This window comes from Nicotiana tomentosiformis, chromosome 9 (assembly GCF_000390325.3).
Source record: "Nicotiana tomentosiformis chromosome 9, ASM39032v3, whole genome shotgun sequence".
Classification (NCBI taxonomy): Eukaryota; Viridiplantae; Streptophyta; class Magnoliopsida; order Solanales; family Solanaceae; genus Nicotiana; species Nicotiana tomentosiformis.
The window spans coordinates 73,286,080-73,307,206 of record NC_090820.1 but is presented as its reverse complement, the minus strand read 5'-3'; the positions used below and the strand labels follow the sequence as shown (position 1 = coordinate 73,307,206).

At 41.0% G+C, this 21,127-nt stretch overlaps 1 protein-coding gene across 1 annotated transcript; it reads right to left on the bottom strand.

Moving 5' to 3' along the window:
- Positions 1-9,799: 9,799 nt before the first annotated feature.
- LOC138898973 (uncharacterized) lies at positions 9,800-10,825 on the bottom strand. The gene is made up of 2 exons (XM_070185082.1): positions 10,308-10,825; positions 9,800-10,190 (listed from the first exon to the last, which is right to left on the bottom strand). The coding sequence occupies exons 1-2, from the start codon at positions 10,823-10,825 to the stop codon at positions 9,800-9,802; spliced, it is 909 nt and encodes a 302-aa protein (XP_070041183.1).
- Positions 10,826-21,127: the final 10,302 nt, after the last annotated feature.

Below are 21,127 nucleotides of genomic sequence, written 5' to 3'. Positions count from 1 at the left end.
TTTGGTGAGTTCCTCGAGCATTTTCATTACCGTAGGATCAGTCCCCGATTCATTACCATTCGACCTTTCCGGTACTGGCTCGGTAAGGTGAGTAATTTTCTGCTCGACCCTATTCCGAGCTCTATGTTGATTTTGTAACTGAGCAATAGCGGCTTGCTGAGCCTGAAGCATCTCGAATATCACTTGGAGACTGACTCATTCGTCTCCTCTGCCCTGTGTTCCTTGGCCACTAGATCGGCCTTCTCTGCGTACACTCCCATCGAGATCTGCGCCTAGGTCCACGTTTAGAGGAACGTGCGAACTGATATCGACTGAGTTGGCAATCGATGTTCTCCCCGAGATTAGCCTGTGGCACCTCGACTCCTGGAGCCATCACATTTTCGTTTTCACCGTAGAATTCGAGGCCATTGTCACCGTCTGTGGATGCATTTTTTGAGTTTGACATGTTTTAACCTGAAAGCAAAGATACTTGACAAGAACAAGCATAAAATAGTGTATTTTACCAGAATCAGTACCGAACAATCACTATTATCCTTAGCCCCACAGTGGGCACCAAACTGTTTATCCTAAAAATTGAGTAACAATTAAACTTATATTGTGGTTTTAAGGATATATGATTTAAACTAGTACCAATTGATAAATGACGAATTAAATAGATAAATTGGACAATAAAATAAATCAAACCGGTCTGCAAACAATGCCTCGACCTCGATTCGAGATAGTCTCGAGGTTAGTTAATAAGTACAGTAGAGGATGGAACAAGCAGTGATGAACAGTAAGTAAGACAAAGAAAGCAACGTATGTGTATATTCTTATCAGTGAATAATGATCCCCTACAAATGATTGGAACTCCTCTTTATATAGTAGAGGAAACCTAATTATGGTATGTCTCTAATTACAGAAGGAAATCGTATAAACATCTAGTTAACCGCTTCTGATTTGGTTCGTTCCGAGATTCACGCCATGATCCTCGACCAATCACAGATATCCGTTTCGAGATGCACGCCGTGATCTTTGACCGGTTACTGATATCTTGCCATTCCGTTATTATGCTCCCCTTGAAGTAGGTCATACTTGATCTCGATTGTTTCTGGTCTCGGTCTCAACGTACACTTCGGTCTCTAGGCTCGATGTCTCATCTTCGAGCTCAGGTCTGATTTATTACGAGGCTACCCCCGATGCAACTCCCTTGTCTTGATCAAACAGCAAAATCGGATAGGCCCGATTTTGACCGTATACAAAGTATAAAATTATGTTTTTCATACTAAAACCTTTAGGTAATCTTACATATGTGCAAATAACACAAATAAAGATGTCACGACGTGTCGAGCATACGCCCGGCGTAGCACGGACATCAACCATCTAGTCTAAGCAAAAGTGTAATAGACATCCAAGTTTGATTCCAAGGATGCTTATCTAGAGATATGGGTGTCAAGGGGCGGGGTCGGGCTGGGTTATTGGAAAAGGAGACCGGCCGGTCTCCGTACCGGGCCGGTTATCGATTTCAAAATATCGGTTTTACCGGTTCCGCGCTTGGCCGGTGAAAATTGAAACCGGAATGGTTCCTGGCCTAGAGGGGCGGGGCGGGTTTTTTTTGTGTGTGTGTATTTTAATTTTTGTATAACTATCGTAATTTATATTAAGATAAAGTAAAAATATAAAACATAAAAATAATCTTATAAAAAGAGTGTTTGAATAAATTTTAAAGGCTTTAAAAGCCTTATATTTGAATATTTTATTAAGAATTTAAGATAATACAATGAAGATGGAAACCAATTTAACTTATAATTTGAAAGTTATTTTTTTAATTCAAACTTGCAAATTAAAATTTACATTTTACAACAACTAAATTAAAGAAAAAATAGTAAATTCAAATTTGAATTATTAAATATAAATCAAGAACTTCAAAGGTTTTGCATTTGCCTTAGTAAGTTCTTCATAATCAATATGAACTTCTTGACCATCTTCTGGAGTGTTAAATTCAGATGGGTTACCATGTGTTAATATATCTCCAAGTTCCTCGTCTTCGGTTTATCAACATCTTCACCCCTACTAAAAACTCTAATACTAGTCGGGGCCACAGGTGGTCTACTACTAGTGCCACGACCACCACCCCTGCTACAAACTCCAACACTACTAGGTGTAAGTGATATCTCATCTTCAATTTCTAATTCATTATCTTCTATACTGAAATCTTCCTGTAATTGTTCATAATCTATATTATTATCAGATGATGTTTCAGAAACATGTGTAAAGTCATTTAAATTACTACTAGAAGTTGAAGTAGTACCTCTTTTTCTATTTTTCTGATTACCCCGATTAGCAACTTTATTACAAACTCTTTTTGCAGTATTAAACATATTGTGAAAATTTAACTACTAATAAAAATTAAATATGCAAATAAAATATTAAATAAGAGAAAGAGTTGTAAGGAGTGCACTGAATTCCGCAATAAATTGAACACTTGATGATTTTTGAAGTCTTGAAATTGAATTGCGCAACTCCGATGTTACCATGAAGAAACGCCAATTGTTCAAAGTTCAAACTTCAAATAATACCATAAATAAAATTTCACAAAAAATGAGAGCCAAATAGTTGATTGCAATTTAGGTGAAAAATGAGAGAATGACAATTGAGAATTTGGGTTTGAGAATTGAGAGGTGAGTGAAGAAATGAAGAAGGGGGGTATATTTATAGTTTTTCAAGTGGCTAAATTAGTAAATACTAAAAGTGTTATTTTTGAAAAATAATGCCCAAAAAAGGGCTATTCTTGCAAAATAGCCGTTGGGCAACGGTCAAAATGGCAGCTGACCGTTGCCAACTGTATTTAAGAAAATATTGATTTATAGTCGTTGAACCGGTCTGGGCCGGTCCGGTTAACTGGTTCGAATTTTACTTGACAGTATCAATTCTGATCGGTCCGGTTAACCTGTACCTCTATCCTACCTGGTACAATCCATTCCCTGTCCCAACCCATCCCTGCCCGGCCCCCCTACCTACTGGTCCGGGCTAAAACTTGTCTGGCCGATCCGGAACCGGGTCAATCTGGCCCGTTTGACACCTATATCTAGAGATGATAATTAAGTGTGCAAAATACAAGAGTTATCATTGGCATAGAGCTCGAGGAATGTGGTTGGATGGATGAAACATTTCCACCCTTAAGATTTGAGCAATGAAAAAGGAGAAATTTATGGTAGGGGTCTCTTTTCTTTTTAAATAGGCCCTATAAGTTCAAATTCGAATTATTCTAGCTAGTGAATATCGAATAGTGAATAATTAAAAAATGGAAAAAGGACAAAAAAGTCACACCGAAATGAATTAATGACCAGACATGCCCCCTAATTATCTAATTACCCGGTTTGCCCCTAAAATATAAAAAACAAGATCTGAGCAAGTAAAAAAAAATTACCCACGTTTTTCAATGTTGACCATGTCAGATGTTGTCACGACCCGGAATTCTCACCTTCGGGACCGTGATGGAACCTAACATTTCACTTGCTAGGCAAGCCAGTGTTAGAGGATTCTTTAAACCAGTTTTAGTCAATTTCAATAACACAATCAATTAAACTAAATAGAAGCTAAAACTGAAATACGGAATAACATAAAGCCCATAATATCTTATACAATTCGGATCTGGAGTCACAACTCACGAGCTTCTAAGATTTTCTACAAACAAACTCTGAAAGAAATATAACTATTCTGAATGAAAAGAAACAGTAAAATAGGGGAGATAGAAGGGGACTCCAAGGTTTGCAGACGCTAGCAGATCTACCTTGAGTCTCCAATAAACAAGTCCAAGCTGCTAAGCCTCACGATCAGCTAGGACCGGTACCAAAATCTGCACAAGAAGTGCAGAGTGTAATATGAGTACAACCGACCCCATGTACTCGTAAGTGCCGAGCCTAACCTCAACGAAGTAGTGACGAGGCTATGATAAGACACCCACACAATAAATATATGCAGATAACAGTACATGTACAAGAAAACAACAATAACATCTTAACATGTACTATTTGGAGGGGGACATGCTAAAGGGGCACAAGATATAAGAGATACAACGGAAATGATAACCAGAACAGTCAACATGCTTTTAACCAGTGAAAACAGCTAAACACAATGAAGAAAGTTTTCACGGCATCACCCTTCGTGCTTTTACTCTCAGCCTCACAATATAAATCAATAGATACGACACGGCATCACCCTTTGTGCATTAACTCTCATAACATGGCACGGCATCACCCTTTGTGCATTAACACTCACAATATGGCACGGCATCACCCTTCGTGCATTACACTCACAATATGGCATGGCATCATCCTTCATGCATTACACTCACAATATGGCACAGCATCACCCTTCGTACATTACACTCACAATATGGCACGGCATCACCTTTCGTGCATTACACTCTCTCTTACCACATAACAATGAACAAGTAATAGCAGAGAGATAGAATGAACAAGAACAAGCCTTACTTCAACAATGGTTCCGCAATACCAATCTCGACTTTGGAATCAATACTCAATTATCACAAAAGGCCGTAAACACGGTAAGAGCGATCAATTAAGTAAGTAACTAGTCTAAGCATGGATAACAAGATCAAAGTAAGCAATAAACTACAAGGAACAAGTCCCACCCGCATGCTTTAACCCGACAACAATGCATAACCACTCGTCACCTCACATATACGTTATGCCCAACATCTAAAGATGTAGCAAATAGACAAACAAGTCCTAATCCCTCAAGTCAAGGTTAACCATGACACTTACCTCGCTCCAAAGGTCCACTCAAAGCTCAATCACAGCCTTGCCTTTCAAACAAGCCTCCGAACCAATAGAATCTAGCAAATTATTAACCAAACGATTCAAATTAAGCCTTAGGAACTACCCACGATTGCAAAGGATTCGATTTAGGTCATTATTGAAAAAGTCAACAAAAGTTCACCCCCGAGCCCGGTTATGTAATTTATTTTGGAATTCGACCTCAATTTGAGGTCTAAATCCCCATTTTATAAAAATCCCTAATTCTACCCAAACCCCCAATTTCCACCATGAAAACACTAAATTTTAGGTTAAAATCTTAGGAAATGTAGTGAAAGATTGAAAGAAAATAGGTTAGAATAACTTACCAATGATTTGGAGAAGAAGAGTTCTTTGAAAAATCGCCTCTAGGGTTTTCTTGTTTTGAAAATTTAAAGAATGAACAAAAATCCCGTCTAAGTCCCATTTTGATCAGTTGCAGATGTCGCATTTGCGACCTGGGGTTCGCAAATGCGAACACCGCAAATGTGAAGAAACCATCGCAAATGCGAAGTCCTTCCCATCTCTATTTTCATTGCAAATGCGATGACTTGTTCGCAATTGCGAACATTGATCTTCCATATTTGCGACCATATTGATCGCAAATGCGACCAAGCCTGCCCCAACCCCACTTCGCAAATGCGAAGTATTGTTCGCGAATGCGAACTCTGGCCTCCCCGCAATTGTAACCTCTTGATCGCAAATGCGAACTCATGTTGCGAGATCAGAGACCAGTACCATAAATTGCAGAACAACAGTTGAGTTCTAAGTCTAAACCACTCTGTACCCTATCTGAAACTCACCCGAGCCCTCGGAACTCTAAACCAAATATGCACACAAGTCTAAAAACATCATACAAACTTGTTCGCGCGATCAAATCGCCAAAATTACACCTAGAACTACGAATTTAGTATCAAATCAAAGGAAATTTTCAAGAAAACTCATGAAGTTCTAATTTCACAACCGGACATCCGAATCACGTCAAACCAACTCCGTTTCTCACCAAATTTGACAGACAAGTCATAAATATAGTATTGGACCTATACCGGATTTCGGAACCAAAATATGGACCCGGTATCCAAAAATTCAAATATTGGTCAAACATTTCAAAGTCATTAAGCCTTTAGCTTTCAAATTTCAACAAAGTGCGATAACTCGACCTAGGGACTTCCGAATTCGATTACAGGCATACGCCCAAGTCCCAAATCACGATACGGACCCACCAAGACCATCAAAACATGAATCTGGATCTGTTTGCTCAAAATGTTGACCGAAGTCAACTCAAATAGATTTTAAGGCAAAAATTTCTTATTTTCCTAGTTTTTAACATAAAAGCTTTCCAGAAAAATACTCAGACTGTGCATGCAAATCGAGAAATGCTAAAATGAGGTATTTAAGGTTTCAAAGCGCAGAATTAGGTTCTAAAATATAAGATGACCTATCGGGTCATCACATTCTCCACTTCTAAAACAACCGTTCGTCTTCGAACGGACATAGAAAAGTACCTGGGCTGGTGAAAAGGTGGGGATATATACTCCGCATGTCTTACTCGGACTCCCAAGTAGCTGCCTCGATGGGCTGACCTCTCCACTACACTCGAACTTAAGGATAACTCTTCGACCTCAATTGACGAACATGTCGGGCTAGAATAGCCACCGGCTCCTCCTCGTAAGTCAAATCCTTCTCCAACTGGACAGAGCTAAAACCTAGCACATGAGACGGATCGCTGTGATATTTTCGGAGCATGGACACATGGAACACCGGATGAACTACTGATAAACTCGGTGGAAATGCAAGCCTGTAAGCCACTTCTCCCACTCTCTCAAGAATCTCAAAAGGCCCAAGATACCTAGGGCTCAACTTACCCTTCATTCCGAACCTCATCACACCCTTCATGGGTGATACCCGGAGTAACACTCTCTCTCTGACCATGAATGCAACATCACGAACTCTACGGTCGGCATAACTCTTCTGCGTAGACTGAGCTGTGCGAAGTCGATCCTAAATAATCTTGATCTTATCCAAGGCATCCTGTACTAAATTTGTACCCAACAACTGAGCCTCCCCCGGCTCAAACCATCCAACTGGCGATCGGCACCGCCTACCGTATAATGCCTCATAGGGAGCCATTTGGATGCTCGACTGATAGTTGTTATTGTAAGCAAACTCCGCAAGTGGCAGGAACTGATCCCACGATCCTCCGAAGTCTATAACACATGCGCATAGCATATCCTCCAATATCTGAATAGTGTGGTCGGACTGTCCGTCCATCTAAGGATGAAATGTTGTGCTCAGCTCCACCTATGTGCCCAACTCGCGCTGTACTACCCTCCAAAAATGCGAGGTGGACCGCGTACCTCGATCAGAAATGATAGACACGGGCACACCGTGAAGACAGACGATCTCGCAGATGTAAATCTCTGCCAACCGCTCTGAAGAATAGGTAATTGCCATAGGAATGAAGTGCGCTGACTTGGTCAGCCTGTCCATAATGACCCAAACTGCATCGAACTTCCTCTGAATCCATGGGAGTCCAACAACAAAATCCATAGTGATACACTCCCACTTCCACTCAGGAATCTCTAACTTCTGAAGCAAACCGCCCGGCCTCTGATGCTCATACTTTACCTGCTGACAATTTAGACACCGAGCTACATATGCAACTATGTCCTTCATTCTCCACCACCAATAATGCTATCGCAAGTCCTTATACATCTTAGCAGCGCCCGGATGAATAGAATAGCGAGAAATGTGGGCCTCCTCAAGAATCAACTCAAGAAGTCCATCCACATTAGGCACACAAACACGACCCTACATCCTCAAAACTCCATCATCTCCTACAGTAACCTGCTTGGCACCACTGTGCCGCACTGTGTCCCTAAGGACCAGAAAATGAGGGTCATCATATTGCCTCTCCCTGATGTGCTCAAATAAGGAAGACCGAGCGACTGTACAAGCTAGGACACGACTGGGCTCCGAAATATCCAACCTCACAAACTGATTGGCCAAAGTCTGAACATCTAATATAAGCGGTCTCTCACAGACTGGAATGTACGCAAGGTTGCCCATACTCGCCGCCTTTCTACTCAAGGCATCGGCCACCACATTGGCCTTCCCGGGATGATACAAGATGGTGATATCATAGTCTTTCAATAGCTCCAACCAACTCCTCTATCTCAAATTGAGATCCTTTTGCTTGAACAAATACTGTAGGCTCAGATGATCCGTGAAAACCTCACACGACACGCCATAAAGATAATGCCTCCAAATCTTCAGCGCATGAACAATGGTTGCCAACTCTTGGTCATGGACAGGGTAATTCTTCTCATGAACCTTCAACTGTCGCGACGCATATGCAATCACCCTACCATCCTGCATCAATACTGCACCGAGCCCAACACGGGATGCATCACAATATACTGTATAAGATCATGAACTTGTGGGCAACACCAACACTAGCGCTTTAGTCAAAGCAGTCTTGATCTTCTAAAAGCTCGCCTCACACTCGTCTGACCATCTGAACGGGGCATCCTTCTGGGTCAACCTGGTCAACGGGGTTGTTATAGATGAGATCCTCTCTACAAACCGACGGTAATAACCCATCAATCCTAAGAAACTCCAGATCTCCATGGCTGAAGTGGGTCTAGGCCGGTTCTAAACTTCCTCAATCTTCTTAGGGTCTACTTGAATGGCCCCTGCTAATACAACGTGCCCCAAGAAAGCAGCTAAATCCAACCAAAACTCGCACTTTGAAAACTTAGCATATAATTGGCTATCTCTCAGAGTCTAAAGTACAATCTGAATATGCTGCTCATGCTCCTCTCAACTGCAGGAGTAGATCAAGATATCATCAATAAACACAATCATAAAGGAATCCAAATAAGGCTTGAACACTCTATTCATCAAATCCATAAATGTTACTGGGGTATTTGTCATCCCGAATGACATCACTAGAAACTCATAATGCCCATACCGAGTTCGAAAAGCTGTCTTAGGGACATCGGATGCCCTAATCCTCAACTGATGGTAGCCCGACCTCAAATCAATCTTCGAAAAGACGTTGGCACTCTGAAGCTGATCAAATAGGTCATCAATCCTCGGCAATGGATACTTGTTCTTGATGGTGACTTTGTTCAACTGCCGATAATCTATGCACATCCTCATCGATCCATCCTTCTTCTTCATGAATAACACAGGCGCACCTCATGGCGAGACACTAGGTCTAATGAAGCCCTTATCAAGCAAATCCTGCAACTGCTCCTTCAATTCTTTCAACTCTGGCGGGGCCATATGGTATAGAGGAATAGAAATGGGCTGAGTGCCCGAAGCCAAATCAATACAGAAATCAATGTCCCTGTCGGGTGGCATCCCCGGTAGGTCTGTAGGAAACACATCTGGAAACTCACAGACAACTGGTACTGAATCCATGGTAGGAACCTCCGCACTAGAATCGCGGACATAAGCCAAATAAGCTAGACACCCCTTCTCGACCTGCTGGTAGAATGGCTAGGAGTCCCTCTCCACTCTAATTGAGGCAACCCCGGCAAGGCTAAGGTCACTGTCTTAGCGTGACAATCCAATATAGCATGATAAGGTGACAGCCAATCCATACCTAAGATAACATCGAAATCTACCATATCGAGAAGTAGAAGATCTACACTAGTCTCAGGATTCCCAATGGTGACCATACACGAATGATAAATACGGTCTACAATGATAGCATCTCCCATAGGTGTGGACACATACACAGGAGAACTCAAAGAATCACGAGGCACAACCAAATATGAAGCAAAATAGGATAACACATAGGAGTAAGTAGAACCCAGATCAAATAGAACTGAAGCATCTCTACTGCAAACTGAAATAGTACCTATGATAACAGCGTCAGCTGACCCAGCCTCGGGCCTAGCCGGAAAAGCATAGAATCGGGGCTGGGCCCCACCACTCTGGACTACGTCTCTAGGACGGCCCCTAGTTGGCTGGCCTCCACCTCTAGCGGTCTAACCTCCACCTCTAACGGCCTGACCACCACCTCTGGCTGCCTGACCCCTACCTCTAGCGGGATAAGCGGGCGGTGAAGCACCCGGTGCCGAGACCATGGCACGAGAACCCTGATGCTGTGAACTGCTCGATGCACGAGGGCAAAATCTCGCAATGTGCCTCGGATCACCATAAGTGTAACAGGACCTCGGTTGTTGTGACTGCTGACCCTGAAACTGACCTTGTCGACCAGAGTAACCACCCTGAAAACTCTGGAGCGGAGGTGCACTAATAGGAGCTGGTGGCGCACTATAGGCTAGCTGGTTGGAATAAGGCATATGAGGGCTACGACCACCTGAAGCAATGTGGGATGCCTGGAGTGCTGAATGAAATGGCCTAGGAGGATGGCCTCTACCAAAAGTACACATACCTCCAGACGAGGCACGCTAAACCCACCGGAATGACGAGGCCTTTTGTCAGACCCCTGACCTCCCCCCTATGCCCCGTGCAAGAACCATCTCGACTCGCCTGGCGACATTGGCAGCCGCCTGAAAAGAAATCTCGCTCCCAGTCACCTTAGCCATCTGCAACTTGATAGGCTGAGCAAGTCCCTCAATAAACCTCCTCACCCTCTCTCTCTCGGTAGGAAGCAGAAGAATAGCATGATGGGCCAGATCTACAAAGCAGGTCTCATACTGAGTGAAGGACATACTGACCTTCTGGAGACGCTTGAACTGCCTGCGAAAATCCTCTATCAGTGTGACAACTAGGAACTTCTCAAGAAATATCTTAGACAACTGGTCCCAAGTAAGATCAGGTGACCCCGCTTGTCTGGTCAATACAAAATCCTTCCACCATCTCTTGGCGAAACTCATCATCTGAAACACAGCAAAATCGACCCTATTGGTCTCAACTATCCCCATGTTCCGCAAAACCTCATGCCAACGGTCAAGATAATCTTGTGGGTCCTCAGAAGGTGAACCACTGAAGTGAACTGGAAAGAGCTTGGTGAAATTGTCCAACCTCAATAAACCCTCAGAAGACATAGCTGGTCCATTACCGACCTATGCGGCAACAGCCGGCTGAACTACTCTAACTGGCGGGGCTGGTAGAGCCTGATACTGGGGAGCCATCTGCTCCTCCCCCAGCCTATGAGACGGTTGGTGTTATGGGAAATGTACCAGTCCGGGCCACACTCTCCATAAGGCCCACCAAATGGACCAAAGCATCCTTAAACACTTGGGTGGTGATGAACCCCTCTGGGACCTGAGCTGGTCTGACAGGAACAGTCTAGGCTGGAACCTCCTCGCCAAACACTACTAGAGGCTCCACTGCTGGTGCTGCTGCTCGACCTCTGGGCTGAACTCTGCCCCTGCCTCAGCCTCTGGCACGGCCTCAGCCACGACCTCTGCCTCTCGTAGGCCCTAGGGGCTCTGGCTGCTGCTCAGCTAAAGATGCAGTACAAGTTCTTGCCATCTGTGAGAGAACAAGAGTAGAAGAGTTCAATTAGCAATGAGAGAACACAAATCGCACGACAGAGAGGAATAGAAGTGAAATTTGTTCCTAAACTTCATAGCCTCTGGAATATAAGTACAGTCGTCTCCGTACCGATCCTCTTGACTCGACTAAGCCTGCTCGTGACTTGTGAGACCTAGGCAACCTAGTGTTCTGATACAAACTTGTCACGACTCAGAATTCTCACCTTCGGGGTCATGATGGCGCCTAACATTTCACTTGCTAGGCAAGCTAGTGTTAGAGGATTCTTTAAACCAATTTTAGTCAATTTCAATAACATAATCAATTAAACTAAATAGAAGCTAAAACTGAAATGTGGAATAACATAAAGCCCATAATATCTGATACAATTCAGATCTGGAGTCACAACTCACAAGCTTCTAAGATTTTCTACAAACATAATCTGAAAGAAATACAATTGTTCTGAATGAAAAGAAATAGTAAAATAGGGGAGATAGAAGGGGACTCCAAGGTCTGCGGACACCAGCTGATCTACCTTGAGTCTACAATAAGCAAGTCCAAGATGCTAAGCCTCACGATCAGCTAGGAACGGTACCAAAATCTGCACAAGAAGTGCAAAGTGTAGTATGAGTACAACCGACCCCATGTACTCGTAAGTGTCGAGCCTAACCTCGACGAAGTAGTGACGAGGCTATGACAAGACACCCATACAATAAACCTATGCAGATAACAGTATGTGTACAAAAAAACAACAATAACAGCTAAACATGTACAATTGGGAGGGGGACATGCTAAAGGGGCACAAAATATAAGAGATACAACGGAAATGATAACCAGAATAGTCAACATGCTTTTAACCAGTGAAAACAACTAAACACAATGAAGAAAATTTGCACGGCATCACCCTTCATGCTTTTACTGTCAGCCTCATAATATAAATCAAAAGATACGGCACGGCATCACCCTTCGTGCATTAACTCTCATAACATGGCACGACATCACCCTTCGTGCATTAACACTCACAATATGGCACGGCATCACCCTTCGTGCATTACACTCACAATATGGCACGACATCAACCTTCGTGCATTACACTCACAATATGGAACGATATCACCCTTCGTGCATTACACTCATAATATGGCACGGTATCACCCTTCGTGCATTACACTCTCCCTTACTACATAACAATGAACAAGTAATAGCAGGGAGATAGAATCAACAAGAACAAGCCTTACTTCAACAATGGTTCCTCAATACCAATCTTAACTTTGGAATCAATACTCAATTATCACAAAAGGTCGTAAACACGGTAAGAGTGATCAATTTAGTAAGTAACTAGTCTAATCATGGATAACAAGATCAAAGTAAGCAATAAACTACAAGGAACAAGTCCCACCCGCATGCTTTAACCCGACAACAACGCATAAGCACTCGTCACCTCACATATACGTTATGCCCAACATCTAAACATGTAGCAAATAGACAAAAAATTCATAATCCCTCAAGTCAAGGTTAACCATGACACTTACCTCACTCCAAAGGTCCACTCAATCACAGCCTTGCCTTTCAAACAAGCCTCCGATCCAATAGAATCTAGCAAATTACCAACCAAACAATTCAAATTAAGCCTTAGGAACTACCCACGATTGCAAAGGATTCAATTTAGGTCATTATTGAAAAAGTCAACAAAAGTTAACCCTCGGGCCCACTTGGTCCAATCCCGAAATACGGACCAAAACTCGATTACTCATTCACCCCCGAGCCCGGTATGTAATTTATTTTGGAATCCGACCTCAATTTAAGGTCTAAATTCTCATTTTATAAAATTCCCTAATTCTACCCAAACCACTAATTTCCACCATGAAAACACTAGATTTTAGATTGAAATCTTAGGAAATGTAGTGAAAGATTGAAAGAAAATAGGTTAGAATCACTTACCAATAATTTAGGGAAGAAGAGTTCTTTGAAAAATCGCCTCTAGGGTTTTCTTGTTTTGAAAATTTGAAGAATGAACAAAAAACTCGTCTAAGTCCCATTTTGATCAGTTGAAGATTCGCATTTGTGACTTGGGGTTCGGAAATGCGAACCCCTCAAATGCGAAGAAACCATCGCAAATGCGAAGTCCTTCCCATCTCTGCTTCCAACGCAAATGCGATGACTTGTTCGCAATTACGAATATTGATTTTCCGCATTTGCGACCATATTTATAGCAAATGCAAACTTATGCTGACCCATGTACTCTTCGCAAATACGAGCATGGCAGGATTTTCGCAAATGCGAAGTATTGATCGCAAATGCGAACTCTGGCCTCCCCGCAAATGCGAAGAATTTGCTCGTAAATGCGAGCCTCGCAGGATTTGGGATGTTTGCAAATGCGAACACTGATCTCGCAATTATGAGATTAGAGACCAGTACCAGAAATTGCAGAACACCAACTAAGTTCTAAGTCTAAACCACTTTGTAGCCTATCTGAAACTCACCTGAGCCCTCAGGACTCTAAACCAAATATACACACGAGTCTAAAAATATCATACGAACTTGCTCGCAAAATCAAATCACCAAAATAACACCTAGAACTACGAATTTAGCATCAAGTCAAAGGAAATTTTCAAGAAAACTCATGAAGTTCTAATTTCACAACCGGACGTCCGAATCACGTCAAACCAACTTCGTTTCCCATCAAATTTGACAGACAAGTTATAAATATAGTATTGGACCTATATCGGGTTCCGAAACTAAAATACGGACCCGATATCCAAAAATTCAAACATTGGTCAAACATTTCAAAGACATTAAGCCTTTAACTTTCAAATTTCAACAAAGTACGATAAATCAACCTAGGGACTTTCAAATTCGATTCCGGGCATATGCCCAAGACCCAAATCATGATACGGATCTATCGGGACCGTCAAAATATGAATCCGAGTCCGTTTGCTCAAAATATTGACCGAAGTGAACTCAAATGGATTTTAAGGCAAAAATTTCATATTTTCTCAGTTTTTAACATAAAAACATTTCGGAAAAATACTCGGACTGTGCACACAAATTGAAAAAGGCTAAAATAAGGTATTTAAGGCTTCAAAGCACAGAATTATGTTCTAAAATATAAGATGACCTATCTAATCATCACAGATGTCAGATGAAAAATGGGTCTTCCTACAAGCTTGTGAGCATCATCATATTAGTTTACATTCTTTCGTTTATGTTTTTTATTTATTTACTTGATTCTCATAATTGATTTTTATTCGTTAGTCGATGATTTTTTTATTTCAATGATATCTTATTTTATATGTCAATTATTTATTTATACACAAAATTAATTAACAAATATCACATCAAATAGCAAAAAATATTATTTAAGAATATTCAAACCAATAGTTGAATCATGGTATACCAAAGGTTAAATCATGGTATACTTTTGTTTATGCTAAAATATTTATATTAATAGTTGAATCATGATATACTTTGTTTATATTAAATGATTTCTCAATATCTTTGGTATACTTATACGTTATACCATTGTAACGACTCGGTCGGTCGTTTTAAGCATTTGCACTTCGCTCTGTGGTTTGAAGATATGAGTAGCTCTGTATGATATGTTGTGACTTACGTGCATGATCGGCTTTGGTTTTTGAGTTATCTGGATTTGATTTTGAAGGAGGACTCCCATTTGAGAAGTTTGAAGTTGAAAGAGTTAACTTTTGAGTAATTGATCTCGGATCGGTGTTTTGATGGTTCCGATAGGTCCGGATAGTGATTTTGGACTTGGGCGTATGCCCGGATTTGCATTTGGATGTTTTTAGAAGGTTTCGGCATCATTTGGCGGAAGTTGGCAATTTAAAGGTTTCGAATTTTCCTAAGTTTGACCATGGTTTGACTTTAAGGCTATTGGGTTCGGATTTTGGTTTCGGGACTTGGAATAGTGTTGTTTCGTCATTTGGAACTTGCCTGCAAAATTTGGTATCATTTGGAGTTGATTTAATAGGGCTCGGATGCATGGTTGCAGTTCTAGAAGTTTTTGAAGTTCATTGTGATTTTCATGCATTTTGGCATCCGATTCGTGATTCTAGAAGTTATTTTGGTGTTATGATCACGCGAGCGAGTTTGTGTTATATTATTAGACTTATGTGAATGTTTGGTTTGGGGGCTCGGGTGATTGGTTTCGGCTTGGTTTTGTAGCCTTTAGAGTGTTGGTGATGGTTTCATCGCAAATGCGACTACCGCATTTGCGAGGTAGTCCTCGCTTTTGCAAACCTGGGCTGCTGAGGAAGGGACTCGCATTTGCGAAGAAATGATCGCTTTTGCGAAGCATGTAGAGTTCACATGCGAACTCTATATTGCATTTGCGATGAAGGCCTGGGCTGGGGTAGTGTCGCTTTTCCGACCAACTGGTCGCTATTGCGAAAGATCAATGTCCGCATTTGCGACATTTTTGTCGCATTTGCGAAGGCATCAGAACTGTTCAAGCTTCGCTTTTGCGAAGGATTCTTCGCTTTTGCGAGGATTCACAATTGCGAACCCCATGTCGCAAATGCAACATCTGCAATTTGTTTATAGCTGAGTATTCCGAGACTTAGCTTCATTTTATCATATTTTGAACCCTAGACTCGGTGAGAGGCGATTTTGTGGAGAGATTTTCATACCAAACTATTGGGTAAGTGGTTCTAATCAATTTTCAATTATATTTCATGATTATATATTAGATTTAACAGCAAATTCATGAGAATCTAAGGGAAAAATTTGGAGATTTTGTCAAAGTTTTGAAAAAATAAAAATTTGGGATTTGAGAGTTGAATTGGACTCATATTTGGAAATAAAATACATATATGGACTCGTAGGGTTATGGGTAGTCAAGACCTATCCTTGGACCGGGGTTTTGACCGGGCGATCCCGTGGTTGACTTTTGTTGACTTTTTAAAAATTATGTAAAGATCATAACTTTATTAATTAAAATTATTTTTTCTTGCCTTGTTTGATGTATTTAAGTCGTCTTTGGCTAGATTGAGCTGAGTGGAGGTGAATTTGTAAAGGAGAAGCTAATTTGAGTATTGATTTGGCCAAATTGAGGTAAGTATCTTGTCTAAATTTGTGTGGGGGGAAATACCCCTTAAGATTCGAGTTGATTGTGCTATTTGTATTATGTGAAAGACGTGTACGCAAGGTGACGAGTGGGTACGCGGGCTATATGTGGTATTTGACCGATGTAGGTTATCTAGACTCTTTACATGTCTTTAATTGAATTGTCATGATGTGTTATATTTCTCATTGTTAATCCACTCTTACATGCTCTATTTGACGTTGTTAGCACTTATTGTACCTATTTCTTGTTATTTTGCCTTTATATACTTTTATTGAAGTTATTGCCTTCCTTATTGTCTTGTTACCTCTTAATTTTGAGTCCCTTCCATGACTTTGTGCCTATTTTATACTTGTCTTAACTGTTTTACTTGCACACCTTAGTTGTTACGTGCTTTACTTGTCCTGTTATTTTTGTAATATTTGTTGCATTCTTTTGATTATTACGTGGTTCCTTTATTGTCGTGTACTCATACTCTTTGATTCTAGAAATTTTTATAAATTGAGTTATTGGATTGTTATTGTTAATTTAAATTGCTTGTGGATCGGGTTGCACGCCGCAACGGGTGAAATAAAGGAGGACTATGATATTGATATATGATGATACAGTGTGATCAGGTTGCACGGCGCAACGGGTGGAATAAGGGAGGATTATGTGATATGGTGAAATAAGGGAGGTTTCGATGGGATCAGCTTAAATGCCGCAACGAATTTTATGTGTTATTCTTGATATTGATTTGGTAAAATAAGGGAAGATTGTGTTTGTACGGTGGGACCGGGTTGCGCGCCGCAACGAATTGTGTGTGTTGTATTCATTGTTGTATTGTGTTAGCTTTCAGCATTTATCATATGAGATTCTGAGGACTGATATCTTTGGATTTACTGATTTCGAGGATTGAGTTGTTTTCATTAGTTTACTGCTTTGTCGTCATTTCCTATTTTTCTTCTCTAGTATTATTATTTTGGTGAATTGCTTTTCAAGATGAATTTACTACGCCGAGTCATTATCTCATACTCTGTTGAATTGTTAGTAACATAACGGTTTTAAATAAAAGAATTTGGACATGCTTTCCTTATGTGACTCTTAAGTTAAACTCGTCATTTCATTCGGTACTTTACTATTCTTAGTAGTCGTCATATTTCACCTTAATTGATTTCTCAACTTAAACTTCTGAATATGTCTGATGCTTATACTTTACTTAAAAATTATTTTAATTTAATAAATTCTATATTAAACTTAGTAGCTTATCTGATGCTTTATTTTATTTGAAAATGTTATTTTCTTCACCCAAATAATTTCTAAAATAAACTCATGTTCTCATTGATTTCCTACTTGATTCAATAACTATAATTATATTTTATTGTATATAAATAGATCCCTCGAACATTTTTTATTAGCATTTGACATGGATACTATGTACCTCGTAGCAAGTGGATTTTGCCGTGTGAAAGTGATTTGGAAAATGTGGGCACAAGGTGCCATGTGTGTAAGGTTCGGAAGTTGTGACTTGTGATTTGAGATTACGAGGAGTGGTACCCGGGGTAATTCTTATTGAAAATCATGCATTAGGAATGATTTGATTGATTGAGTTGTTATCGGTTTCCCTTACTTGAATTCATTCATATTTCATATGTACGCCGACTATATTATTGCTTAATTACTTGGTTGTTTCTCATTGTCATTCGTGTTCCCATTATTTTCACTATTGATTGTAATTTGTGATCCTTCTGCTATTGGCCTTGCATTGACGTTCTTTCCATTGTTAGTTTTAAGTTATATCATGTACAAGTTTACATGTCTGGTAGGTGACTTGACCTGGCCTCGTCACTACTCTACCGATTTTAGGCTTGATACTTACTGGGTACCGCTATGGTGTACTCATGCTATGATTCTCCACATTTTTGTGTAGATCCAGGTACTTATGATCGAGTTGGTTTGAGACTTATGTCTGCACGGCTGGAGACTTCAAGGTATACCTGCTTGATGTTCGCAGGCTCCGAAGTCACTTCTGTTGTATTTTATTTCCATTGTTTCCTATTATCCCGGGACAGTGATGTATTGTTATTTCTAGTGACTCTTAGAAAAGCCTATGAGTTTTACTACCGATTTTGGGATTTTATGATCGACGTTGGCTCAGCTATGTAGTATCAGTTATTATCTAATGTATTGCAGTTAAATAGCTAAATTTTGGCAATAATCGGCATATGTTAGGCTCGCCTAATCTAAGAGACAAGGTATCATCATGACATCCTAAGGTGTGGAAACTAGGGCCATGACAACCATGATTATTGTTGAATCATGGTATAATGTCACGACCCAAACTAACCTCTATCGTGATGGCGCCTATCGTGGAACTAGGCAAGCCGACTCATTTCTAAAACAACCGATAATTTCAAGGTTATTTAACATAAAACCTCCATTTTAAGAGTTCAAATCAAAGAAAAATAGAAGTGCGGAAAAGAAAAACCCGACATCGAGGTGTCACTAGTCATGAGCATCTTCTACAATCTGTCTAACAATATCAAGGCTAACTCAGCCTGGAAAATAGCTAAATACAACAAGAGGAAGATAGGAGGGAGAAGGGCAGGGGCTGCGATCGCCAAACAACTACCTTGCTATCTCCAAGAAAAATCTGCAACCATAACACTCAATAACCGCTACCGTATCCAGCTACACCTGAATCTGCACACAAGGTGCAGGGAGTAACGTGAGTACGCCAACTAAAATAAAGACTGAGCAGTAGTGACGAGCAATAAAGCATATAACGTTCATATTAGGAAATCTCAGTAAAATACCACATGCTTTTAAAATCAGGATTTGAATCAAACATCTCGTTTAAACCCAGTTCCAGTAAAAAAATCATTTAAAGATATTTTTCCAATAGTTTTTCCAACAAAGGCTCAATGCAAAGGTGAGCAAAAATGATGAAATCATAAACAGCCCCTCGGGCAAAACGTCACTCATATACAGCTCCTCGGGCAAACCTCACAGTCACTCGTGCCACTCGGGCATACCTCACAATCACTCTTGCCACTCAGGCATAACTCAAAATCACTCATGCCTCCCAGGCACTCGGCACTCGCACTCAGTAGGTACATGCGCTCACTGGGGTGTGTATAAACTCCGGAGGGGCTCCTTCAGCCCAAGCGCTATAATCTGCACAGACAACTCACGTGCGATAATAATAAAGTATGCTGCAGGCGGGAAGCCCCGATCCACACTCATCCTCATAAATCAGGCCCTCGGCCTCACTCAGTCATAAAGTATGCTGTAGGCGGGCAGCCCCGATCCACACTCATCCTCACAAATCAGGCCACTCGGGCATTTCAGTAAAATAAGGCATTCGGTCCAAAACATTTATATGCATCAAAATAGAGTCATAAAACTAAGTTATGCGGTAAGCAAGTATAAACATGACTGAGTATAGATTTTCAATCGAAAACAGTGAGAGGATGGTAAGAAACAGCCCCTAAGGGTCCGAACAGCATTGGCGCAAGGCCCAAACATGGCATTCAGCCCAATTTAAAGAAAATCTTTCTAAAACATATAAGTATCAATGGTTTCAACAAAGTATGCAACTTTACAGTTGCTACGGGACGGACCAAGTCACAAATCCCCAACAGTGCACGCCCACACGCCCGTCACCTAGCATGTGCGTCACCTAAAAAAATAGTAGAATGATACAAAAATCCGGGGTTTCATACCCTCATGACTAGATTTACAATCGTTACTTACCTCAAACCGGTCAAATCTCTAATCCACAATGATCTTGACTCTGGACTCGGCCTCCAAATGCTCCAAATCTAATTCAAAATCAGTATAATACCATCAATATACGTTAATGGAATGAATTCCACAAGAAAAGCTTCAAAATTAGACCAAACCCGAAATTGGCTCAAAAATCAACAAAAGTTACAAAATCCGAAAGCCCATTCAACCACGAGTCTACCCATACCAATTTTACCAAAATCTGACCTCAACTCGACCCTCAAATCTACAAATCTTATTTCCAAATTTCTAAGTTCCAATCTCCGATTTACACCTCAAAATTATGTAATCTAGTCGGATTATTCGATGATAATTCAATATTATGGAGTAGAAATGATCACAAGGGACTAACCTCAAGTTTTCCTTGAAAATATATCAAAAATCGCCTCTCCTCAAGCTCCAATTTGTCAAAAATGGCAAATGGGACGAAGTCCCTGTTTTTATAATTCTGCCCAGACATCCTCGGTTCTGCCTCGATCTTGGCCTTTGATCGAGGTCCTTGATCCTGGTCCTCGGTCCTGCCCCTCGATCCTGGTTCTCGATCCTGACCCTCGATTATGTCTTCGACCTGGCCTACGACCGTGACCCTCGACCCTGGGCTCGATCATGCCTTCGATCGTGGCCCTCGACTCTGGGCTCGATCATGCCTTCGATCGTGGCCCTTGACCCTGAGCTCGATCTGGGCTTTGATCGTGGCCCTCGACCCTGAGCTCGATCTGGGCTCGATTTCTAGGCAGAAGCAATTTCCAACATAAGGAAATTGCATCAGTTGTTCTAGTTCAATTTTTGATCCGTTAACCATCCAAAACTCACCTGAGGCCCTCGGGACCTCAATCAAATATAAGAACAAGTCCTAAAACATCATACGAACTTAGTCGAATCCTTAAATCACCTCAAAAAATGCTAAAACCATGAATTACACCCCAATTCAAGCCTAATGAACTTTAAAATTTCTAATTTTTACAAACAACTCCGGAACCTATCAAATCACGTCCAATTGACCTCAAATTTTGCACACAAGTCC